The sequence below is a fragment of the Populus alba genome, chromosome 2 (assembly GCF_005239225.2).
Source record: "Populus alba chromosome 2, ASM523922v2, whole genome shotgun sequence".
Classification (NCBI taxonomy): domain Eukaryota; kingdom Viridiplantae; phylum Streptophyta; class Magnoliopsida; order Malpighiales; family Salicaceae; genus Populus; species Populus alba.
In genome coordinates this window covers 13,589,424-13,616,754 of record NC_133285.1, presented here as the reverse complement: position 1 = coordinate 13,616,754, position 27,331 = coordinate 13,589,424, and the positions used below count along the sequence as shown (strand labels likewise).

At 33.2% G+C, this 27,331-nt stretch overlaps 2 protein-coding genes across 9 annotated transcripts; both read left to right on the top strand.

Moving 5' to 3' along the window:
• The first annotated feature begins 251 nt into the window (after positions 1 to 251).
• On the top strand, positions 252 to 14,156 carry LOC118056194 (uncharacterized). 8 transcript variants are annotated; one of them, XR_012169165.1, is made up of 8 exons: positions 252 to 518; positions 704 to 776; positions 1,789 to 1,876; positions 2,241 to 2,343; positions 3,038 to 3,110; positions 11,895 to 12,511; positions 12,779 to 13,494; positions 13,591 to 14,156. XR_012169165.1 is itself a non-coding variant. In XM_073407473.1 (7 exons), the coding sequence occupies exons 3-6, from the start codon at positions 1,865 to 1,867 to the stop codon at positions 11,929 to 11,931; spliced, it is 225 nt and encodes a 74-aa protein (XP_073263574.1). In that variant the 5' UTR covers positions 252 to 518; positions 704 to 776; positions 1,789 to 1,864; the 3' UTR covers positions 11,932 to 12,511; positions 12,779 to 14,156. The 8 variants fall into 8 exon arrangements, 1 of the variants encoding a protein (XP_073263574.1); XR_012169161.1 differs by having other exon boundaries at positions 12,419 to 12,511; positions 12,779 to 14,156; XR_012169162.1 differs by having other exon boundaries at positions 3,026 to 3,110; positions 12,419 to 12,511; positions 12,779 to 14,156.
• Positions 14,157 to 23,568: 9,412 nt separating this feature from the next.
• On the top strand, positions 23,569 to 26,912 carry LOC118056190 (zinc finger protein GAI-ASSOCIATED FACTOR 1). The gene is made up of 4 exons (XM_035068335.2): positions 23,569 to 24,305; positions 24,410 to 24,806; positions 24,906 to 25,099; positions 25,856 to 26,912. The coding sequence occupies exons 1-4, from the start codon at positions 24,152 to 24,154 to the stop codon at positions 26,614 to 26,616; spliced, it is 1,506 nt and encodes a 501-aa protein (XP_034924226.1). The 5' UTR covers positions 23,569 to 24,151; the 3' UTR covers positions 26,617 to 26,912.
• Positions 26,913 to 27,331: the final 419 nt, after the last annotated feature.

Here is a 27,331-nt window from a genome sequence, read left to right as displayed (position 1 = left end):
AAAAAAAAGTGTTCAATTTTTTAAGTGATTTTCTATGAGTTTTCTTACATTAACAAATATATAGCACATACATTATCGTTTTATAGTAAAAGGAAAATTAATAACTGAATTGTGACACAACTTTTGCTTTTATTTTTTTGGGATAAAGCCGAAAATAACATTATTAAGACAGGAGATGACAATTCTATCCATCCGTTTTTCTCCTAAAAAATCAAACAACAATTGGATTGAGAAAACCATCAACAATTAGGCAAGACGTCCACACGTACAAAGCATAACGGCTAGAATTTCAAGATAAGCTTGACCGGTACCAAACAATAACATATAGTAATAGGCTAGGCAAACCGTTAGAACTTGCAGCCGACTAAGCTTCCAAAATCACAAGACATTTCTTTCTCTGAGATCCGAACTCAGCTCTTTCAAAATTAACAACCTCTCTTCTTTCTCAACAGATCTTATTACCTGCTCCCACAAATCTGTTGTTGTTTTTAGGGTCAGAGCTATGAACTGGGTTCAACGTAAGATCTACCTCTATAATGTCACTTTTGGTCTTTTCATGTTGGATTGGTGGGAGCGTTGCCTTTTCAGTATCCTCTTTTATTTTATTAGATCAGATATATCCGTTTTATTTCATCTTTCTGTCTTAATTCATTTTGAATTCTGAAGATAGAATTCAAGTTTGCGAGTCCCTCAACTTTGGCAGATATTCTGGTGATCGTCTTGATGTGGTTCATCTTCTACAATGGATCGCGGTATGTCACTGACTTTTGCAAGAGGTACGTAGCATCAATACTATCATCATCTTTGAATTTGAATCTCTGGAAATTGAACCTTTTGAACTTGGAATTCTTTCAGTTTTTACTGTTTCAAAACTCCAGCAATCCCTGCATATCTAAATAGATTTTTCTTTAAAGATTCGATTAGACCAAATCCGAGTACAGTTGATTTAATACCATATTGGGGGATAATCACTAGATTGTAGCCCCCCCATGTTTGAATGTAGAACAATAAAAATTTCAGTGTCTTGAGTCACAACGGAGAGCAACAAGAATGGAAAAGGATTGTAAATTAGAGAGAAATGGATTGAGTGAGTGTTCTGATATCCCATGCATACATTGCTTTTTAGCGTTAGAGATCCTTTTGCTTAGTCCTTGTTGCAAGATAATGTTATACGACTGGAGGCCTTTTCTTAATCCTTGACGATCAAGAAGTTCCATAGCTTCCAATTTCCCTCTTTCTGGTATGAAGATTAGTCCTTGTTGGAAGAGCTTGTTCTTTTTCTTCTCTGCTGTCAGTTTCATCAATTCTTCTAGTAATCTTAGTTTCTTGTTTTATCCATCACATTTTTTGACACTGTTCAGTCTCCAAAATCAATTTCTTCGATCTATTGCCTCTACCCTTAATTGACTGATTCCCACCACCGTCCTTCCAAGACTATCGTCTTATCTTAGATTTCCCATGGCTAACCTGAGTTACTTTGTCTAGAGTGGAACTACACTGGCTCATGGCTATCCATGCATATCTTACATAAACTTTATTTAAGAATTCTTACATTGTTTGGTCAATCCTTATGCATCCCACTGTGCCATGGAATGAAGACATTCAGGCGATGTGTTTTGGGCTGATGTTATCTCCATTGAATAACTGGGGAATATATTGTTACTATTCAATCAAAATATTCAAGCAGGCAGAACAAAATGATACTGAAATGCTGCTTGTTGTCCCTGAATTGATTATTTTGTCTCAGAAAAAAGAAAATTGCAGTCTAATTCCTCCTCTTGATTTCAGGCATCTGTGGTGAATCCCAATCATCAAATGTTGCAGTCATGTGAATTATCACAAGGGAAATGCCAATGTGGAATAAATGAATGATATAGTAGAATTTCCTATCTTTGGTTCTTTTACTGGACTTTATTCTGCACCATCCATGTAATGATTATAAACCTTGGTCTTAAATTTTGTAAGGATTCAAGATGTATTCTTTCTTATTGCAGTGATTGTGACACTTCTCCGACCAATTGCAATTAACGGAATTTTGCATTTCATGTAGCATCAAAAACTGAATCTTCCTCCCTTCTCTTTTCCCCTTTAACACCATATTCATTCTGCTTTGAACCTTAAAAAAGAGGGTTGCAGTGAGCGAAGCAAGTGAATGATTTCTTGGGCTGAAACTATGGCTTCACCATTAATCCAGTCATTAGTTGATTATGGTTTTTTTCCGTCCTATCTTTTTGATGAAGGACCAAATGATGCACCACTCGGGTCTCGGGCCTGCTCCTCTCGAGGCTTTTGTGAAAGTTCCAAAGTTTCTGCGCGTCCTCATACTCAAATTTATTGTACAAGGTATTGCTGTCAGTTGCTTCTTTACATGCCATTTACATATGTTTGTATGTGTGCATGCTGCGTATATATGTTACTTTGCACACATGCATGCATGCCATTTTATATACTCGTGTTATCAGCAAGACACTTGTGCTATTTTATTATCAATGTGGCTTGTATACCCCCATCAATACATCTCCATACTTAAGGAATGTTATGTCTCCCCATTGCACTATACAAATCAATATATAAAAGTTGCATCAGATTCAGAATCATATGCATATTCCATTTTTTATGGATTTTTCTTCCTTCCTTTTTTCGGTCAAAGCAGTTGATGCATGGTTATGCAATAGTAAGTGGCCTTCTTTGCAGTCCATATGGATTCAAAAGCTTATCAGTGGGATATGGACTGCCATGGCTATTTAGATCTAAGAGGCTGATAATTTTTTCCGTTTTTTGGAGGGAACTCCAATTAAGAGTATGTTGATGTACGTACCTCACATGTTGTGCGCCTAAGATAACAAGTTGGACTTCTACTTTGTTGGTTGTCAATTATCTTAAATTGACTTTCATTTAGTTGCATAAGGTTATTTGGGACATGCTAGTATTATTTCATATAGCTAAGACCTTCCAAGTGTTCTCAATGATGTTATTTATTTATCATCAGCAAAAAAAGGCGGAAGTGGTATGGTTTATTTGTTAGTTTTCTGTGCAGTGAGCGGGTGCTTGGTAATCAAGAGGATCTGGCCACGGAAACTGTCGCTGAACTGCAGCCAGAGAATGGTGAGGTAATTCTTACCAACGTCGTGCTTTCCCTTAACAGAAAAAAGATATAATAAACATATCCTGGTCCTTATTGTGATTCCGTCAAGATGAATGATGACATTTGTATTTTAATATCTGAAATATAGAGCTTTTAATTTAGAGCATGCCTACATGTTCTATGTCCAGCACTTGGGATTTAAGGCCTTCTGGCATTACATGTGCCTTGCTCTTTTTGGCAATACTAACTTTGCAGCTATCCTGGTTTTAGTACATTTCTTTCATTGTTTGGCCTTGCATAAACCAATGCTTGGGGTAAATTGGTGCTTACAGAACTGATAGCACATTAATGCAGTTCAAATGAGGTTTGATTTTATCTCGTGAGTTTGAAGGCCAAGCCGAGGCCTGGGATAAAATTATTAATTTATTAAATCTAATAATCTAGTTTCTCCTTTTTTGGTGAAATGACTGATAGATTATGTTCAATACTTGCAAAAGGTCCCCTTCTTAGAGTTTTGAGACTTTTTAATGATTAAGTGAGTATCATATGAGAGAAAAAAAATATATTTTTTAAAAGAAAACTCTAGAAATAGATATATGTCATTTGTAGTAGAGAAAAATCGAATATGCCTCATGGAGATTATCTTGGTCTCTTTTATAGCTCTTGAGGTCCTTTCATTTCATGAAAGGGGAGAAATGTTCATTTTTATATGTCCCATACAAGATTGCTGGGATCTTGCTTATGGCTTTTCTTTTACTTTCATTCTTTGTTTTTTGAAAATCTACTCCTGTAATAAGACCCCAAATTATTTGTACTTAGAGTAAAAATGGATCCTAGAAACATCAAACATATCTTTAAAAATAAAAGCACTTCATCCCTTGAGGAGGAGTTTTAACCAAAACCTGAAAGAAGTGATAGGGGACACGACCCCCTTAATTTGGGACCTAGGGCGATAGAAAGTGCTACATTGGTGGTCTCTTTTGGTGGGGAAGAGGGGAGAAAATCCCCTTGTAGGAGTCCATCTTTTACCCCTTTCAAAGACTTTTAGAAGGGAGGGAGGTTGTCTTGGGTCTCTTAAAAATGATGTCCCTAGCAATATATGTGTTGTGGACATGGAATTCATGACTCGTTAATAACATGACGAGTATATGGCACAAGTGTCTCACCCTGATAAGTGTATCGATTAGCTGACCTTGAGCACCTCTCAGGGTTATTTTGAAATTACCACTCTCATCTTTTACCTTTTTCAAAGACTTTCAGGAGAAAGGGAGGTTGCCTTGGACTTTTAAAAATGATGTCCCTAGCAACATATGTGTTGTGAACATGGAATTCATGACTCGTCACTAACCTGACGAGTATGTGGCACAAGTGCCTCACCCTGATGAGTATATCAACCAACTGACCTTAAGCATCTCTCAGGGTTATTTTGAAATTACCGCTCTCATTTGCATGTATGCAATGAGATACTCCTTCCCCTTTCAAAGATGGATAATCGTGTCCTCTTTTGAGAAATTCTGTAGAATGGTTGGGCTCAAGCCCATGATAAATGTCTTCAAAATTTGCTACCAACTGGTCACCAACACTGATGGTGGCAATTGTTGCTGGTGCGATGTTGGGGGCGTTGACGAGCTGTTCATGCCTCCTAAAAAGGTGTTGTTGTTGGGGAGGAAAAAGTTTTAAGTTTAATCATAAAATTATGATTAAGGTTTAGAAGTCGTTACCTAGTATTATGGTTACTAGGAACATATGATTTGCAAGAGTCTGGATAAATGACTGGTTGTGCAAGGGAAAGACACATCCCCCAGTGCACCCTACCTACGGTAAAATATATTATTGTATGATTTTTTTCTAGATCGGGTTTCTATTTGTTAGTTTCATCCAAGGTTCAAGGTAGATCTTCATTTGCGAGAGAGTCTTTACCTTATTGAATGAAGTCCTAACTGTTCTAAAATTCAAATTCTAACATTGCATTTATATTATACCTTGTATCTTTAGTACTTGAAAGTGTATTATACCATACAGTTTTACACCTTCAGATACTAAAGTCTACATTACAATCCCTAAAAAATGATTAGTGAAGGGTTTTCGAAATTTTGATGAAATCCCAACAGATAATAATAAACTATTTATGATATCCACATTTTTTGGATTTTTATAACATAAGAAAGATGTATTTTTTTGTCTTTTTATGAAAATATGCTTAGAAAATTTTTAAGATTTTGCTATATGCATGAAAGCAAAATATTTTTTTTTTCTTTAAGAGAAATTAATTTAAAAGTTTTGAGATTTTTTTCAGAAATATTTTGAAGAAAACCAGGTATTATAATATCGAATATGTATAGTATTTTTTTTTTAAAAAAAAATATACAACCTAATATTATGCAATATTGATAGAAAAACATGCGAGAAAATCATAATTTTTTTTTAAAAAAATATTTTTGATTTTTTTAAAAAATATATATATTAAACACACACACACAAGTTGGGTCGAGCCTAGCTGGGTTGGGTCAAGATTGGCTCAACAAATTTGACCATTTTTTTCTTTTTTTTAAAGGGTGGGCATGACACAACCTAGTCACCTGTGCTAGGTTGACACGAGTCCAGCCCATCTTTAGGAGTTAATTATTTTGCCGTTGCATGCGGTCAAGATTGGCCCAACAAATCTGACTCTTTTTTTTATTTTTTTAGGAGGTGGGCTAGACTTAGTCTGTCCACTTATGCTAGGTTGACACGAGTCTAGCCCACTTTTAAGAGTTAATTATTTTGTCATTGCATGTGGTCAAGATTAGCCCAACAGATCTGACCCCCCCTTGTTTATTAAGGGGGTGGGCTAAACCCGACCCAGCCACCTGAGTTAGGTTGACACGAGTCTAGCCCACCTTTAAAAGTTAATTATTCTGCCATTGCATGCATAATATCTCCTACATGCAATGGCTATGAGAACCAGGGGAAGGAATGGGGGAAGAAGATAAAAAAGGCCACCTAATGCAAGTGGGAGGAGCTGCTAGTTTGGGTGGATGCAAGAGGCTGGTGTTGGTGTTGGTGGAGAGTTTGGTTGCTACCACAGCTGGAAGAAGAAGAAAAGGAAGAAATCCGCAAAGGGAAGAGGGAGGAGTTGGTGGTTGTTGCCCTTATCACCGGTGAGGAGATGAGTTCACAGGGAGGCCGAGCCTTCGTCTGTAACGACATGAAAACGGTTGCAATGGAAAAAGAAGCAGTAGAGAGAGAAAATAAAGAGAGAGACATCGACTGGAAAAATTAGGAAGGTTGGTTTTTGGCCAACTTTTGACTCGATGTTTTTCATGCTCAGGCCATGAAATCCATGCTTATTTATAGGGGGTGGAAGAGGAAAGTTTTGTCTTTAATTGCGCCAAATCTTGGTCCTTGTTTTGGCTAGGAAGGATCTCAACTATTTGTTCAAAGTAGGCACTATGAATTGTCAAATCTAACAGTTCAAGTATCCCTGAGTTGGTCATTTTCGGTTGGCATCGCAATAGTTGTGGTGTCAATCAGCTTGAATGGCCATACCTGATTGTAGTCAGATGTCGCATAATCGTTTTTAAGCAAGTTTTGTCAAGTTTGGTGGACATATGAAACATTAAATGTACCTGAAAAGTAGCTTTTTGAGCAACCTTTTCAGGCAAAAATTGAATAAGATAATGAATAGTAACCATATGACGCGTTGTCTAGTTATTTTTTTTAATTATTCAATACGACATTGTTTTGGGGTTTTTAAGGGTTTTAATTTAGGGTTTTGGCTAAAGTTTAATTTAGTCCTCTGACTTTAGATTTATTTTAATTGCACATCTAATTGACCATAAAATTTTGATTAAATGCAATTTAGCCCATAGAAAACTTCAATTTTGACCCCGAATTTTGATGCCTTTTCTATTTTGGTCATAGGTCTTGGATTTCTTCAATTTAGCCTCTAATTGACCATTAAATTTTAAATTTCTTCAATTTCACCCTTGGTTTCAATCAATTAAGCCCTATAATTCAGCATCTTTAGCAAAATGGTCATTGGTTGTGAAGTTTTTCAATTTAACCCCTAATTGACCTCAAAACTTTGATTTTCTTGTTATTTTGCCCCTGATTTCAAGTAATTGACTGATAAAAATTAAATTTGGTCTCTTAAAATTCTAATTTTCTCAATTGGGCTTTCAAACTTAATTTTCACCGATTAAGCTCATAATAAAATTAATTTGACCCTTTTAAAGTATAATTAAGTCATTACACCTAATTAAAATTTTTAATTGGACCTAAATTAATTCTTAAACGTAATTAAAATTTAATTTGGCTTATAATTAAATCAAATTGGCTTATTAAAAATTTAATTATGTTCTTGGACTTAATTTTTATATAGATTCATCCAATAATCACTTAATTTAACTTTGAATTTTCATTGTTTCTCTATTTTTGGGCATAGTGGGGTACAATTAGGCCTCAAATTTCTCCCAAAATTGCAACTTGATTTTTATATGTTTTTTGGAATCCTCTCCGACCTACTTTCTCCATGTTGCTAACCTTTATTTTATTTTTTGATTTTTATTTTGAAAAAAAAATGAATTTAAGGAATAACCTAGAAATAGGTTATGACAGCAACAATGTGTGATGGTTCTTAACCTTTGCTAACATGAGCAATGGTGCTATGAAGAACATGGTGACTAGGAAGCCAATGTCCATTAAGAAGTGAAGGGGAAGATAGTTGGTTATAATATATGTTAGGACGATCAATCATCGGAAGGCATTGCAGTTAATTTAGAGTTATTCTCACTATTGGAAGGTCACCCCCACAAAGTAAACAACAAGCCTCGAGGATAAATATTGTGTCGTGTTGGATTCAACCCGCATTGGCTATGAAGTTGATAAGATGATCAAGGGATATTATCGGGCTATTTTTCAAGATATAAAGTCGCCTTGCCATTTTCCTTTGTTTTTGCCTTGTTTCAAAATCTAACCTCTATTTATCCTTACAGGGCTAATAGCTGAAGGAGGAGGAGATGTGTCATGGGATTTCCTGTAAAGAGCTTGCCCAGGGGTTTTTTTGGTCTCGTACCACTAGTAGAGCCTGGGGTGTATAGGGGAGGGGAGACTCCCCCATCCTCATCAAAGAACTTTTTTTTTTTTTTTTTCTCGAGAGCCTTATCTCTATAAAGACAATAATGGGGATATAGCCCCTCTAGAAGTAGAGGGTCGTGATCTTCCCTTATCTCAATAATAAGTAAGCTTGGCATCTCCTGCCGTGATTGCGGATGTGACCATCTGTTTTAAGAAGAGAAAAATCTCTACCCTAGTAAAAAATTGTGTTTTAGTCCCATCGACAGAGGCTCTTGCAATGGTGTTCTCTTTGCCTCAACTTCCTGCGTTACTAGAGGTAGCACCAAGGAGTTTAAGGGTGTTTTCTCTAACTTGGCTCTAGGTCGTAATTTGTTTGATTTTTCAACTCTGATAAGTGAGGAGAGGCAATTCATGAAGGCTATGTTTGGAGGGAAAACAGGCCTCGAGATGGTGAGAACATTGGAGAGGGTCTTTATCATCCCATTAGATATCTCAACAATGTCTGATGAAAGCTTTCATCGTCATTTGGCTTTAACTAGCCAAATGAATTTTAATGTAAGGAAAAATTAAACCCCTATTTCTCTTTTGCTTTGGTTTGATAATTATATTTTTTAACATTTATCCTTGGCAAACCTTTATAATGTTCTTGGCTATAGGTTGAAATTCATTTGATTTTTCAACTTTGATGAGTGAGGAGAGGCAATTCATAGAGGCTATGTTTGAAGGGAAAATGGACCTCATGGTGGTAAGAACATTAAAGAGGGTTCTCACTATCCTATCAGATATCTTAGTGATGTTTAATGAAAGCTTTCATCATCACTTGGCTTTAACTAGCTAAATGACTTTTAATATAAGGAAAAAATAAACCCCTACTTCTCCTTTTGCTTTGGTTTGATGATTATATTTTTTAACATTTATCCTTGATAGACCTTTATAATGTGTGCCCACTCTTAAGGGTATTAGTGACCGAAAGGGGTTATGTAAGGGTGGTCGTGGCTGCGAGCAGGGAAAGTCAGATTGCCTTTGAACAACTACAAGAGAAAAAAAAAAACTATTATGGAGGCCAAGCTACAAAGTATTGAGGTGGCCTATATCACGCTCAAACACCAAGCTCAAGGCCTTGCCCTTCCAAGCTAAAAGACCAAGCTCAAGGCCTTGCTCTTGAGTTGGATTCTAGGGAAAAAGCACTTAAGGCCTTATACAACAAGGTGGTTCCCCTGAGGCAGGAGTTTCTTGAAGCTAGGGCCTCCCACGTTAGTCTATGAGGTGAGCTTGATGCCACATGAGCTAAGCTTGCTACCAAAAAAGTTGAGCTTATTGATACTGTTAAGGAAAAAACCCAGCATTCCCAGACGAAGTTGAAGGCCCTAAGGGACTCTCCTGAGAAGTTTTAAGAATTTTTAGGGGTTTAGCAACTTTGACCGAGATGATGGGAGACAAGATTTTCCTGGCCATGTCAAACTTGCACTTCTTCAATCTTTCAAGAGGAATACATGTGGATTTCATTGCGGCCTTCCATTTAGTCCCATTCCCTAATTTCAAAGATGTATTTCCGATCAAGGCTGTTGTAAACTAGTGAGAGGAGTATCTAGCAGGGGAGCCTAAGCTGAATTTTTAAACCCCTTTGTATATATGTATTCTTCTTTCATATACATCATTTATTTTATATTATAACTCTTTTACCTTCACATTACTTTCCACGAGTTTAGAGTCCCTGTATGGGTTCAATGCCCATACATAGAAAATCATTTATGGGTCCAACACCTATACTTAGAAAATTGTTTCTTGGTCTAACGCTCATACTTAGAAAATTATCACTAGGTCCAATGCCCATACTTAGAAAATCATTTATGGCGATGAGCGATGAATCATCTAACCTTATAAGAGTTTAGGATGGACATGCCTTTTGGGAACCGAAAAGGGATATCATATGCAGATGTTTGTTTATTGCTAATGCAACATTTATCTCATCTTTAGAGAAAAGTGTGATCGTATTAGGGAGAACATGTCAATCCATTTTAAGGTAAAATGTTATAGCACTGAGGAGATGTTCATTACTTCTAAAGTAAATGTGTTATCGCACTAGGGATAGTAAATTCATCCTATCTTTAGAATATTTGAGAGGCTTGTGTCCTAGAGACACCATATCCATCCTCGTCATTGATGTAGCGTTTATCCATCCTTAGAGAAAAGTGTGATCGTACCAAGAAGAACATGTTAATCCCTTCCAAAGTAAAGTATGCCTTAGCACTAGAGAGACGTTCATTACTTCCAAAGTAATTGTGTTATTGCACTCGGGAGAGTAAATCCATCACATCTTTAGAAGATTTGAGAGTCTTACGCCCTAAAGAGACCATATCCATCCTCGTTGTTGATGCAACGTCTATCCTATTTCTGGAGAAAAGTGTGATCGTACTAGGAAGAACATTTTAATCCTTTCCAAGGTAAAATGTGTTGTAGCCCTAGGAAAAAGTTCATTACTTTTAAAGTAAATGTATTATCGCATTGGGGAGAGTAAATCCATCTCATCTTTGAAAGATTTGAGATCTAAAGAGTATAAAACATTTGTTATTTTGAACAATATAAATTATATACAAGAAACTTACATTTCTAATCATTGACCATAATACATTTCTATCACGTTTTGGGGCCCTAAAAAAAAGAGGGGATTGCCTTTCTTCGATGAAAGTTTTATAGGTAGTCGTTAAAATGACTCTTCCTAGTTAAACATAGTTCTTTCAATTATTATGAACATATAACTAGCGAAAGAGAGGGTAACCTCCCTACTTAGGGGTCATTCACTCTGTAAGGTCCGCAAGCTTAGTAGGAGTCTTTAGTTAGCAATAATTCATGAAGTTGTATAGATTAAACTAGCTCTTTATTTGTACTCATTGAAGGCTTTTCGAAACCTCAAAGTTCCAACCATGATAATAATTAAGGATGATAATGGAAATGAAGTCATTAGTTTTCAATAACTTCTGAAGTTACGATTTGAACCAATATCCTGATGGTACTTGTCGAAAATTTTCCAAAACTTCAAGGCTTCAAATCCATTGGTAATTATGAATGATAATGGCCTGGCTCATGAAGAAGATATCAATGACTTTTTGATCATTTTTCCACTAATAGTGCCACTAACGAGGTTTGATTTTTCTCTACTACAAATAAATATATATATATATATATATATATATAATATATATATATATATATATATATATATATATATATATCTGTATCTAGGGCTATCTTTTAAAAAAAGATTGTTTTTTTCTCTTATATGATATTGATTTAATCATCAAAAAGTCCCAAATGGAGGAACCTTTGGTAGATATTGAGCATAAACCATTAACCATTTTGTCAAGAAAAATGAACCAAATTGTCGAAACAAGGAGATTAATAATCTTATCACAAACCTGGCTTGGCCTTTAAGCTAAGAGATAAAATCGAACCTTATTAAGTTCTATCATTTTAAGAACTAAACAACTGTATTGACATTCTTCTGTATAGGATAAATGCTTCTTTTTGTTTCTACAAATAGAATTGTGACATCATGACTAAAATATTAAAAACAAAAAGGGAATCTTTTCTCCGCAACTGAAAAGGGGAGTTCCGTAGGAGGTCCATAAGTTCCATACATAATATATGAGTTACTAAGCATGCATATTAATTGGGCCCGGGCATGCGAAATCATTCCCATTTAGTTCAAAGCATGACACCCATAGTTCTCTCATCAGCTTTGTAACTGCAGGCTAGTCTATGACGCTTTTGTTCTTGCTGGCATATAAAGGGAAGGAGACAGATTGTAGTATTTCAGTTTGTTAATAGAAGCACTAGTTTCAAGTCTCTGCTACTATATAAAGAAACAATGTAGCTTCAATCTGATAATATGATGGATTCTAAATCGCACAGGGTGTTGTTATTCAGGACTGCTTAAGTTTTTTGGCTTACCATTATTATTTAGAAGCAAGCATGCTTTACAATAAGTATTAATCCCCGGGGTTCTAGTTTTTATTTTGACTGTTATTTCTCTGAAAGTAACATGTTTTAGAACTTGGATGTACAGTGCTTGTTTTCAGTGTCATGTATAGTTATTCTGAAGCGAGGTGAACAGCTATAAATCCTTGCTTTCCTTTTCTTTTTCTCCGACAATGAAATGTTTGCCTGCGAGCAGATAAGATTTTGGCGTTGCCTACTGCCAAGTGATGGATTTTGGTTATAAATCCTTGCTTCTTTTTTTTTTTCTCTGGCAATGAAATGTTTGCCTGTAAGCAGATCAGCTTCAGGTACTATCCAGGCTAGGTGTTCTCATCTTCCCGTCAGCCAGTTGCTTCTATTATGCTAGAGCGCACGCTTAGTGGCTTGCGGGTAAGAAAAATTGAAGTGGTCATTCATTTGTTTAGAGTAAGGGCAGTACGGGGTTCGATGCTATGTGAGTTTCTAACAAGATTTCCAGAATTTTTATTTTCAAAATAAAATCCTTTCAAATCTTTTTTTGTATTATCGATGAAAGCAATCTCATTTCATGCTAGGATCAATATTTTTTAATTGGTACATGAGTATTCCAGTCCTTACATTCGACTCGAATACATCTCCATCAATTTGTCAGGCTTGAATCCTGTTTTACCATTGCAGACATTTGTCTTGTTTTGGCTCATTATGGACAATTCAAAAATTCTCCATGCTAAACTCGGAATCCCACACGAGTGCCATCGATGTGGTAATGGAGAATTATCAATGCTTGGCGCACTCTTTCTAGCACGCGCCCACGAGGAAGCTAGGAGTTGTGAATGGATGGATGGTGCTGGGTTTGTCTATGATACATGTTTCATGTTTTGATTATTTTTTCACCTTTTGTTATTCTATCAGGATTTTTCGAGTACTGCAGATCTGTACTTCGAGATATGGGAGGGATGAAGGGCTTGCTCTTCTGGAAAAGACAGGGATGTATCTAGGTCCAGAGCGTTATACGGTAAAGCACATGCCAATTGACGTCATGCGAGGTGGGATCTTCCATGCATGCCGATCATAAATATTAGCAGTCCTCCATGCATTGAGTATATTGTTTTTGTAATTGTCCATGGAAACTTTCTGTAATGTAAAGATGAAATGGTTTGTCCACCTGCATGAACTGCTTTACTGGTGGTGCTGGGGCAAAGGAAGTAATTCTGGACGAGAATATAACGGTACATTCAAAGAACCATCGCTAGGATTCTCTTGGCATGACGTTAGCCTATCAGCACCTGGCATTACCCTTCCAAGTGGCCAGGAGTGTGCTTTCTCCCCGCTGCTTGAAACTAAGGACTCGTAACCATCAGCAGTATTATGCCATATGTAGTAGCAGCATAAATGTAAATGTTGTCTGAAGTGAACGTCATTATATTCTGTTCATAATGTACCTGACCTTTTGTTTTTTGTTTTTTCATAAAAAAAACATACAAATATAGAGAAGGCAATGCCTGCGGCATGACGTCTGACGACCTTCAAAGTGGAATCCGTGTGTTTCATCTTCTGGCTGAGATTCTTTTGGGATATTTGAGACGAGGCTTAAAAGAAATTCCTGATGCTGTGCCCGATGAACACTTAAGAATCCCATTTCTCCTCAGTTGGAAATTATCAAAGTTACGCAATCAACTCCATGTACTGGAATCGGAATAGCAAGAGTGGGGCAAACCTTTTTATAAAGGAGAAAAGGTATGGAGTATGGGAGGGATGAAACCATCGGGATTAAAGGTGTGCCTGCTGGAATCGGAAAAGCAACCTCAAGATAATCAAATTGGCTATCATTACTTCGTGGACCTGTCACCCTTCTCTGCCTTTTGTTTTGTGCTTTGCTCGCTGACTTGTAGTCTTATTCTTTATTCCCTTTGGTCCATCAACTTTGTTAGTATGCAGGTTTTAGAAATGTGTAGTGTAGCGTATGTGTTCTCAGATTTCCCTCAGTACTGCCAAGCTTGTTAAGATCAGTTGCAGATTGCTTTGAAATTGAATTAGTAAAGGATGTTTTCTAATCTATTCCATTGGTTTTCAATAATTGCAGCCTGATAGAAAGAGAGAGAGGAAGGAGACTACATTCCTCGGACACCTCGTTTCTTTTCTTTCAGCGTCTGTGTTTACTTCTAGGTTATAATCTGTTTTTTTTTTTTTCTGGAACGAATTGTTTTTTTTTTTAATATTAAATTAATATTTTTTAATGATTTTGATATGTTAATATTAAAAATAAAAAAATAAATTATCTTAATTTATTTTCAATTAAAAAGCACTCTTCACCACAAAATCAAACATACATAACTTACATTTTTTTCCAGATAAAAAAACCAATGATAGGTTTTTATTAGAAACTACTAGATTTGTAACATAATAATCCATGCAAATACGTAAATGAGTATACACAAATGAAAGAGAGATTAAGAATATTTGTTTTCATGGTTGAATATGTTTTTAAATTATTTTTTACTTAGAATGATAGATGTTTTTTTTTTATATATATATAATCTTAACATGTTAATATAAAAAAATTAAAAATAATAATTTTAATATATTTTTTAACTAAAAAATATTTTAAAAAGTACCAACTAACAACAAATAAATTTGTAGTTTGTAAATAAGAGTTTTTTTGTTTTTGCATTTTAAAAAAATTTAATTTTTTTTATTTTAAATTATTATTTTATATTTTTATATCGTCTTAACATGTTGATATCAAAAATAAAGTTTAAAAAATAAAAATTAATATTTTAATATATTTAAAAGTAAAAATATTTTAAAAAATAATTATTATCATAATAAAAAATAAAATCTAAATCTCGCAAAAAAAATCTAATGATAATATGATGTTTATATATATATATATATATATATAAAAGTAACTAGGAATAAAAAAAATATTCAAAAATTTTTAAAACAAAATTTAACCACAACATCGAATACCACTTAGCTCTTAACACTTTGATTGTTGCTTATCAATAACTAGCAAATTAATGCTACCTAACGTGACCTAATTCAATTCTCTGTGTTTTCTCCTCCATTTTTTTTTAAAACATAATGATACATACACTCGTGAAAAAGATAAGCTCGAAACCCTCATAATTAAGCTCGGATAAGGGTCAAGACGAAAGAATATAAAATATTTGATATTAAAACAGAGATTCGACTTTTTGAGTGCGAGTACGATTCTTTCCACATAACCCCATCATGGATTCTTGCTTGTGTGGCTCGGCATCTTGACATCAGACAACTAATTTCCCCGGAAACTTCAAAGATTTGCTGCGCTGCCTGGCCTCATGTTCACACATGATTATTATGTATGTGCGTGTGAGTTATCTCCTTATAAATTGTTAATAACTTGAGATCTAATGTTCTACTGGTAATTATTTGTTGATGATCAGTAGCTAGAAAATAACATAAGTGGTGAGATGGTCTGTCTAACGGTGGCCCATCCTAGCACCCGTCAGATCAGACCGGCCATATAGCATCTAGTCTTAGACCCACAGTGATGGGCCACACAATAGATACACCTGGACTAAGCAAGTGGATACATTGAAGTTGGTGGAGGCCAGAGTGGCTTTAATTGGCACATGCAATCTCAAAAGTCGGAAGTACCCCTGCACGTGGCAGCAATCATTTTAGATTTGAAACTGTGCCCCCCTCGTGGCGGCTCCTCCAATCTGATAGTCTATGCTGTACCCCCTTCACGTAAAAAGACAAGCTACTTTTACCAGTTCATGTAAAAAAAAAAGTAAGATTACGTAGGACAACCAAATCTAATCTCTTTTTACTGCAAATACTGTTTTCACCTCTATTTTCCTTACTTTTATTGATTTGTTCTGGAATAAGAAAACATATATATATATATATATATATATATATATATATATATATAATCTTAATCAAAGTATTTAAAAGTCCTATTTACTTAAGAAATATAATATCTTGATTGTTGCCTTTTTATGTGTTTCTTATAATATTTGTATGCTTTTAAATCATAAAATTCATTTTTAAGCTGTTCATTTAGTTTTTTTTTAAAATATTTTATTTATTAAATGAGGATTTTAATTATGTTTCTAATGGTATTTTTTAATTTAACTTAATTCACTCACAACACAATAATTCATTAATAGAAATATGATTATTTAACTTTATAGCACAACACAATAAAAACAACATTACAAGCATAACAAAACAAAGGATAAATATGGTATGGATGGCTTGGATTGCAGTCATTTAAATTTTAGAAATTGACTGATATATATTTACTGTGATGAAAGATTAAAAATTATAAAGGTGATCAAAATCACCTATTAATAAGTTTGTTAGATAAACAACTCTTGCGGATCCAAAAATTGAACCAATTTAAATAAGAATTGTAATTATATTTAGAAATACATCATCGTATTTCGGGATGATTGATATAATTTATGTTTCTTTTTTTAGGTGTTTTTCAAAAATATTTTTGGCTTGAAAAAACTAAATTGATTTTTTTATTGTTTTATAATGATTTTGATGTATTGATATATAAAAAAAAAAAAAAACTAATTTTGATGTATTTTTACAACAAATATCTAAGGTTTTTTCTTTTTTCTTTTAATGTTACCATAGATAAAAGTGACTTCAAGGAAATTTTTTTTTTTTGGTTTAAATCACTCAATTATTTTTCTGAAGTTTTTTACTTATACTGCATATTTGATAAATCTAAATTTAATGGGCTAAAAAAACCCTCAGGACCATCCTTCATTGAACTCAACCAATGGACGAACCTATCCTCCCTAGGGCTCAACCATAGAATGGATTCATCCTTCCTTGAGCACGACCAAGGAAATGATGTTTTTCCCCTTGGGCATGCCCTAGGGATAAACCCGACCTCCCTTGAGCTCATCCAAGGAACGGGCCCAACTTTCATTATGCTCACCAAAACACAAATTGATCATCATTTGGACCTAGCTAATGGAAGGACCCATCTCATTTGGGTCTAGCCTAATGGAAGAGCTTTGCCTTCATGGACTTAAATACATTTGACATCTTGAACCTTAATTTTTCTATACATTTTAGGTGTATAAAAATCCTCCAAAAACTTACTATATTTCCATCAAACATTAATATAGATATAAGAGATATGTATCCCTTATTAAATGTTATCAGAGTAAAATACCTATTTAAGCATTGGAAAGTCCTCATCCCCATCAAAGTGAATCTTTTGTAGGTACTAGTTACAAGTCACATTGATCTACCAAGTACCAAGTATAAGCTATCAACCACCCTAGTCAAAGAGAAATGATGGGATTGCTACAACCAATTGATTAGCCAATTATCCAACTCAAGAGCTCTATTTCTAGTCTACTTGAATTTTTTGACATATCATTAATATTAAATATAAATACTCATTTATATCCATCCTAATTTTAGATTTTTAGCCACATTGGATAGTCTATCTAGACCAAATCTAACATGTAACAAGGGAGAGATTGATTGAGCAAGTGACTGCTAGAGTTTGTGTTGGCTACAATACCAAATGTTGGTGCAGTTTGTAAGTGAATAAAGAAGAAAAAAGATTTATATATCATATTAGAAAGAAACACTCTCTTCTAAATGTTTATTAGTGTGAGTTTTTATTGTGTAGTAAATTAAGTGAGGATTCTTGTAGATGGACTCTCCTAGTGGGTTTTCTAATACTATTATAGGGATTTATAATATCAAAAGACAAGACTTGGTACTTGAAACTTATAATTTAATTTGCCAGTAAGAGTAATTTTTTATTGAGTTAATTTCTTTTAATTTTTATAATTAATTTTGACATTTATGATTGTTGAGGTAAAAATAAATAGCAACTATTCAACTTAAATCAAAATATAATTGTCTTACTAACAATCATATAGTTTCATTAAAATATTTTAAAACTATATAAACTTGTTATTACACCAAGAAAAAAATATATACAAAAAACAGTATTTCATGTTTTCTGTCTTTTTTTCTTATTTTTTAGAAATTTAGATTACTTAATTGTATCTTGGAGGGGTTGTTTTTGTGTGAGACAAATAAACACCTTAAAATTAGTGTTTTTACATTTTTAAGCCAATTGATTTTACTCTTTATTTGTTTCCATATCCAGAATCTTAGTAGCACCATATAGCAAGCAAACACAATAAAAAGGTAGAAATAATGGGATCAACACTCGGCTATGATGAGTTGAGTATGGATCTATAAGCAATGGATGGCTTGAAGGACCATTTGTCATTAGCTAAAAGCATTATCACGAACATCATACAAATTAAATTAAATAAAAAATTTTTTTTTTTTAAACATGCTTTTAAAGTGATTTTAATTTTTTTAATCTAAAAAAATTAAATTATTGCTTTATAAATTTTTTTGATCTTTTTTTTTGTGCTAACATAAAAAATAAAATATATAAAAAAATATATTATTTTAAAGTATTTTTAATTTAAAAATATTTAAAAAAAAAACCATACACCGCATTACCAAAAAGATTGATTATCTATTTGATATTGTGATGCATTACGATTGAATATGCTAGCCACAACTTCAAAAATTGTTTGATTTTGATTGTTTAAATCTATGTTTAATCATGAATTACAGTAAAAAAAACTTGGATTTTAGAAAAAAAATTATAATTTATATATAAAAAATTAAACCTGTTTTTTTATACAATCGTTTATCGTAATATTAAACACGTAAATTTATTAAGTAATTTTTTTTATCTTTCAATGGAAATTAAGCAATCACATTGAGCAAAATAAATGTAAAAATACCCTTTAACCTCTCCTTTTATAATAATGACTGATATATTCCATGAAAAAGACTCTCCTATCCCTAAACCCAAGCTTTGTTAGTTTGCCCACCAAAGGATAAATTCAGCATTTTATCGTATGAATTCATAGTGAAATGCTGATATCTTGCAGTGTAGGGTACTAGATTTATTTGCCTGCACTACGCCGCGAGGTAGGTCAATTTTTTTCTAACAAAAAAAAAGATATTTAAATAGTGATAACCTAAGTGAAACTGAGTTAACTTGATTAACCCACGATCCGAGATAACCTCAAAGGAAGGAAAGAGAAAAAAATAGAAAACTCAAGTCCCAATAGCCTAAAGTCAAAGGATAAAATAAAATAAAATAAAATAAATCAAGGTTAAATTGGGTTAATCTTCAAAATTAGTTACTTTTGTCATGAGACCGAGATGACCATACAAAAGACCAATAAAAAATCTAGAACAAATTCTTAACCATCAAAAAATAAAAAAAATAAGCAATCAAAACAATATGGACCAAATATAGTATAAAAACTAATGAAAGAAAATAATGAGGGACTTAATTGAAAAATCAAATAAAAAAGAAAAAGGATAAAAAAAAAGAGTAATTAAAAGAAAGATAACCAAGACTGGATATAAAAATGAAATAAAATGCTAAGGAAAAAAATTGAAAGAAAAAATAATTAAGAGAAGGATAAAAAATGAGAACTAAATATGGGAAAAAACAAGTGAAATAAAAAAAAACCAAGAAAATGATTAAAAAAATAAAGAGAATGAATACCATATTTAATATCAAAACAAAACAAAATCAAATTGAAAATGATGAAATTGAAAAAAAAATCTAAACAAATCAAGAGAAAAAAAGACCAATAAAAAGAAAGAGGATCATAATTGAATTTTTTCTCCGTTATTTCTTTATATCAAATTAAAACCATTTTTACTTTTTAGCTGAATAAAACATCAAGCGATTAGCTATAAGAAAATCATGTCAACACCCGTTGATTATTTTTTTTAATCAAAATAATGTCATTTTTATTTCATGCACAATAAAAAAAATCCCTGATTGAATCTCGATAAACCTAGTTATTCAACCCAACCCGGGACCCAAAACATGACAATGGTCAACTCTCGGGTCAAATTTTAAAAGCACGATAAACAAATAAGCACTAAATATAATATGAAAATTCAATGAAATTAAACAATGAGATATGATTGCCACTAAACAATTAATCAAGAAGATAACTCAAAATAAAAGTAATTTCAATCATAAGAATGTGGATCAAATTAAAAAAAAGAATTAAAATTAAATGATTAAGGATTAAATTGAAAAATAAAATCCAATAAAAAAAAATATTAAAAGCAAAATAAATAGGAATCAAAAGAATGATTATCAGATTTGATAAAAAAAATATATAAAAAAAATCAAATGTCAATTGATGAAATTAAAAATTTAAAAAATTAAATTTGATATAATTAAAAAATTTGAGGACCACTTTTTAATTTTTCAAGGTCAACATATCTTTTGAGGTAGAGGAGATAGAAAAGAAAGGAAGGAGAAAAATTATCGCCAAATCTCCTCCATGCCATGAATGCCAACATGCACCGCCCTACCATGTAGCGGGTGGTGTGCTACTTCAGACACTGTCTCGGAGGCCACCATTGGCCATCGGGATGCGCCACACATGCTGTTCAAAGGGCACAAACCCCTCCCACTTGCAGACGTGTGCTCTATACACATCATTCATTTTTAAAAAAAAAATTATAGAAAAACTAGAAAACCCTTGATCTTATGGGATAATTGCAAGAAACTCATGGATAAAAACCAAAAGTACTTCCTTGACTTTAAGGAAAAAAAGGTTGACCCAGGGGTTATATGATAATTAAACTACATAAAAATGTGAAAAATCCAAAATAGCTCCTCATACATTAGCTTTGTTGTTGTTTTTTTTTTTCTTTTGCAATAAATATGTGAAAATACTATTCTAATTTTAAGTATGTGTTTATTTTTTTTATGTTATTCAAGGGCTTATTAATCATTTTATTTATTAATTGTTTTATTATAAATTATACTATGCACAATCCACAATAAAACAATAATAAATTTTAGTTTTATTTGTAATAATTTTGTTAAACTCGTAATATACGTGCATGTTGTTAACCCTAAAGTGGGTAACCCAAGTGATCAAATAGATTTATTTCCTTGTATCACCTTTTGACTTGGAATTGTTTTTTTATGTCAGCATTCATCATAATTTATTTAATCAAAACTAGTATGTTTATATCAACATGGAGGATATATGTTAGAAATTACTAGAATAAATTATTTATTCTCGATCATGATTCAAACTTTGAATGAAAAATATTCTGGAATGTCTAAGAAAAATAATTATTTGTACAACTTAAATAAAATAAGTTTAATTTTTAATCAAGGTATAAATCTATTTGCATAAATTTAATGGCATCCCATTTGTCTTTGAAATATATAATTACTCTCCAACCTATTTTTTGTTCATTTTTTTTAATTTAAATTGAAAAAAATACAGCTATTTAAAAAAAAAATCCCACTTGATCCACTAATAAATAAATAAATATAAAAAATCCGAGTTTTAATATGTCATGATTCATTTTTTTTCAAGTATTTTTTTTATAATAAATCAGATTGAATTTAAATTTATTATCTAATAGGTTTTTCTTTTTATTAATTTAGTTGAGAATGTTGAGAGATAAAAAATAAAATAAAATAAAAAACAAATTAATGAAGATTAATTAGATATGCAAGAACATGTAAAAATAAGTTGAGATAATTATTATAAAATTCAATTAAATTATTTTAATCTTAAATTGTACAAGTCTCAAGAATTTACAGCAGCAGAATATACATTTGAAATTTTGAACACTTTTTTTTTTTAACCTAAATTAAAGTTGTGAAATGAAAATACTCGGGTGCCATGGAGACGATGCAAGTTGGCCGAAAGAAGCGTGGATATTCCATCCTCAAACCCATTTAAAGATACTTTGTTTTTTTCACAACTAAATGCAAACACATAATATACATTTGAACACCTTTACTGTATTCCATCAGCTTTTAAACAATTATTAAATATTATGCATGCCTGGAAGTTGTCGTGGACTTATAAAAATAAAACATAAAAAAAATTATATGGTGAAAGACTCATATAATCTATAATATTTTCAAGAAAAAACTATAAAGGTATTTTTAGAAAAAAAACATATGAAAAAGAAAAAAAAAATCATGTAAAGGAAAAATCATGTTGTAATTCTCAACTAGCTCAATATTAAAATAAAATAAAATTGAAAACAATAATTTTGAAAAAAATCATAACAAATGTGAGGAATGATTGCAGTAATTCATAGTATTTTTTTTAAAAAAAAAATACAAATCTAAATTTTCAACCAGCTTAATATTAAAAAAATAGAAGCAACAAAGACAATTTTAAAAAAAATCATATAAAAAAACAAGAATCATAAAAAAACAAAAGAAAAAAAAGAAAAAAGATCCATGTATGGAAACTAGCAATCCACAATGTTTTATGAAGAAAGCTATAGTTGTAATTCTCAATCAGCTCAATATTTAAAAAATAAAATCAATAAAAAATATTTTTTAAAAATAAAAATAAAAAATATAAAAACTATGTGGAGAAACACTGTAGCAATCCATAATGTTTTAAAGAAAAAACTACAAAGTTAAATTCTTAACTATCTCAATATTAAAAAAATAAATTCAACAATGATAATTTTTGAAAAAAACATGTAAAAAAAATACTATAGCGAAACAAAAATTATATGAAGAAACATTATAGCAATCAACAATGTTTCAAAAAAAAAAAAACTATAAAGCTAATTTCTCAACCAGTATAATAGTAAAAATAAAAAATAAAAAATATAATTTAAAAAAAAACACAAAAAAAAAATAATAAAAAAAGAGATAATTTTAGGAAAAAAAACATGTGGGAATGAAAAAAAAAACAAACATAAAAATCATGTGAGTAACTTTCCCCACATATTTTAAAGTATTAGTTAATTTATTAAAAAGAATCACATAATTCATTAACAACATATTACATATTTATTTAGTTTAAGAGAATGTTATTGGGAGTGTGATTGAACTATATTTTTAAAAGAAATTATATATTTTTTTAAAAATTAAAATTAAATTTTTTTTTATTTTTATATTTAAAAATAAAAATATAATTTTTAAAATATATTTAAAAAATACTTTAAAAAACATGCTATAAAATTATTAACCTGCTAAAAGTAAAAAACAAAAGAATATTAAAAGTATTTGCCGATAAGCCGAACAGTCATGGTAGTTTCTTTCATGAAAAATCTTAACCGAGCATGGGTACTAATGTCTTTCCGTTCTGCTGTTTCAAAAAAAACTTGCGGGGAGATATGATTAAAATATTGTTTTTTCTACAAAACGACAAGCACCGCCTAGCCCGATTGTTCCGACAAATTTCAGCAAGCAGCATAGCTTGACACGTGGACGGACGAATTTGATTGCGCAGGGCAGCAGGAGAGACTTGTTGCACCGGCTAAACGCATACATATGCTCTCTTAACTATAGTTAACTAAATCCAAAAGGCCCAGGTTCAAAGTTAGCCATAGTTAACTGGCGCCGCTTTAACTCAATTTTTTCTTCTTCTTCCTAAATTTACTTTCTCCACTTCATTTAAAATTCCTCACTTCTCTTCAAAGTTATCCATGTCTGTATCTGCACACTCTCTCTCCCCCACTCCGCGAAGATGAGTATGGATTCAAGTAGCCGCCTTTTAGGACGACCCATATTAAATCTCTTAAATGGCTTCTGAACACTAGCTAGCTCTGGACCATGAAACTCAGGGTAACGAGTCACAGAATGAGTCAAAACGGTGCCTCATTCCTCTCCATCGTGATCGATAGCTGATCAAAGAAACACAAGCCAAAAATTTTTCTGAACATACATAGTTGTTTATCTCTCTCTCTTGAATTCTAAAAGAAATCAGAATCTCAGCATTCAAACACACCAGTTCAAGTGATTTGGTTTTCTGGTGATTTCCAAGAATTCATGTCAGTTGTAATCATCCATTTCTCTCTTGTCAGTTGATCTTTTAAATCAAAAGCCTAGAACAGTACTTTTACTACCCCATATATCTTTTGTAACCTTAGAGACTTGGAAAAGTAGAAATTTTTCTTGGTGACTTCAAAGAATTCGTTTCATCTTAACTAGAAGTTTCTGAAAGAAATAGAATGGTGGGTGGTGAGAATTTATCCAGAATGACAGTATCTAAAGCTTCTGGAGAAGACACAATTAGCAATGTTTCTTCTTTGGGTAACCAAGGCATGCCACACACTATTACAGTGCCACCACCAAAGAAGAAGCGAAATCTCCCTGGAATGCCAGGTAATTAACTTCTCAACACCAGTAACAAGACCCCAACATTTCAAAAACTTGGTAATAATTTTGTAAGCTAATTATTAATAGACTCAATTTTCTTTCCTTTTCAGATCCAGATGCAGAAGTCGTTGCGTTATCACCAAAGACTTTAGTAGCCACAATCAGATTCGTGTGTGAGATCTGTAACAAGGGCTTTCAAAGAGACCAGAACCTCCAACTTCACAGACGAGGCCATAACTTACCATGGAAGCTAAAGCAACGAACCAACAAAGAGCCAAGGAAGCGTGTCTATGTTTGTCCAGAGTCATCTTGTGTACATCACAACCCAGCTAGAGCTCTTGGTGATCTTACTGGCATTAAAAAGCACTTCTACAGAAAGCATGGTGAGAAAAAGTGGAAGTGTGAGAGATGTTCGAAGAAATATGCCGTCCAGTCTGATTGGAAAGCTCACTTGAAAACTTGTGGCACTAAAGAGTATAAATGCGATTGTGGCACTTTGTTTTCAAGGTGAATGTCAACTAATTTTGTTTTTTATACCTTGTGTTTTTTTTGTCATTGATTTTAACTTAATTATGTTATGTTATTTGGTTTTGTTTTGTTATACAGGAGGGATAGTTTTGTAACACACAGAGCATTTTGCGATGCGTTAGCGGAGGAGAGTGCAAGGGCACAAACCCTAGCGATAATGGGAAAGGAAGGGAATGGTTGTGACATCAAGCGTGTGGTTGCTTCACCACCGCCTCCACCACTTACGCCGTCTACTAGTGTGGTGTCTCCGGGTTTATCAGTTCAAAGCTCAGGTAATTAATTTAGCCTAAGCTTGCTAGCTAGTGCGTCCGATCCGTTATTAATAATTTAATACATTGCATAGCTATGTTGGCCAAGACAAGTATTTGACTTGCCTAAGGTTCATGAATCATGGCTGTATTTTTTATTGTTTTCTTGTGGCCGTGGACAAAATAGATTGAAGTTTATGGTTTTGGGTAAACAGGTTAGGTTATGTTCGAGTGTTTTGTCTCTTGTTGATGTCCTTCTCGTGTGGATGTTGGGCTAGAGAATATTAACAGATGTGGTAGGGGTGTGTGTGTGTGTGAGGAGAGAAGGGTTTTACGTTGTGTTTCACGAGTAGCTGCTGCTGCTGCCACCACAGTCAATAAGGTGTTTTTTCGTGGTCTTACCATGTTTTTGATTTTTTTAAATAACTTTTTTATATTTTCATATGTTAATATTAAAAATAAAATTAAAAAATTAAAAAATATTATTTTAATGAGAACCAATAGTTACTATAATACCAGTACTACTTAAATTATAAGCTAAAAAATAAAGTGAATTGAGATTTGGAGAGATATGGATAGAAAGGACTCCATAATTGCTTGGCTTTTACAGCAGTTTCATCAGCACACCCCTCATGTTCCTCCAAAAAGTACATTCTTTTTGCTAGTATATCCTTTTTCTTTGGTATTTGGGATCATTGGACTGCATTGTTCTTTTTTCTTTTCAAGTCCCTTTTCTTTACTTTGGGTTAATGTTCGTTTTCTCTCTGTTTCTTGTCACAGAATTAGCAGAAAATCCAATTGGACTTTCACCACCACCAACAGCATGTGCCACGGCTACAAGCACAAGCTCAACTAGCTCAACCAGTAATGTATTTGCGACTACGTTTGCCTCTTCGACAGCAACACCAGCTGCTATCCCACAACAAGCATCAGTACCATCCTCATTCCCAAATCTGTTTTGCGGCTTAGCTCGCTCTGATTGTCCCACTACTATGCCAACACCTAGAGCGATAGAACCCCCATCACTCTCTCTCTCACCATCCTTTTATCTCTCCAACAATACTTCGTCTCTCTTCAGCACAGAGCAAGACCACTACCATTACACCCCATCTCCGCAACCAGCCATGTCTGCCACTGCATTGCTTCAAAAAGCAGCACAAATGGGCGCAACGACATCAAACCCATCGTTTCTCCGTGGTTTAGGATTGCCCCGTTCAACTAATCAAGACAGTAATTGCAATAAATGGGATGTGAAGCCAGAGAACAACACCACTGTCGCAGCTGGACTAGGCCTTGGGCTTCCCTCCAGTGATGTTATGATGGGTTCATCTTCATTGTTTGGAAACAAACCAACGACACTTGACCTTCTTGGGCTTGGCATGGATGCTGCTAGTTCTGCTTTGCTAAATTCCTATAGTGGTGGCTTTAATGTTGGAGCAGCCACTGCCGCAGCATATGGTGGAGGAGGAGGGAGAGGGACTTCTGAAGAAACATGGGATGGTGTGCCTGAGAGGAAGCCTTATGGATCTACAGGAGCTTGAGCTCCCAGCTCAATTCATGTACCCTCACTTTTCCAAGGTGTTTTTTGTCACGGGTGGAAAAGCTGAGCTTTCACGGGCGTCTCTCGTAGCTTTATATATAGATACACACCTCTGTGTCTCCATACCGAAGGTCTAAGGAGGTGTTTGTATATTTTTTTGGCTCGATCGTGCGTGGTTGCTTTATTTTTATTTTTTTTGAAGGCAAAGTCAAGAATCGAAATCTATTGGTCGCAGTGTACAGTGAACTTGTTACTGCCTACTCCTACTAATTAATACCCTAGCAACCATCTTAAATATTTGCTCTCTTTTGAATTTTGATCACATCTTTGAACTTTAGTTTGTTTTTAAAAGATAGGAAAATAAGAGTTTAGTGCGGACTTTGAGTTTGGATGGGACATTGATTACGAGGGCCGCAGCTATCCAAGGGAGCGTTTTCACACATGAGCAGGGGGGGACAAGAAAATGATATGAGATGGAAAACGGTGGCCTCTTTAATTGAATGATGGTTGTACTTCGTAAAGGGCCGGTCAACCGGGGTCATGCACTCAACAATGGTAACTCTGTTTAGTGTTCTCCTTCCTGCACAAGTCTTTAGGGTGTTTGATTACGTTGTGATAACGTGTTTTTTTTTTTTTTTTTAATTAATTAATTTTTTTTAAAGATTTTTTTATGTGTTTATATTAAAGATAATTTTTTTTAAAAATAATAATAAAAA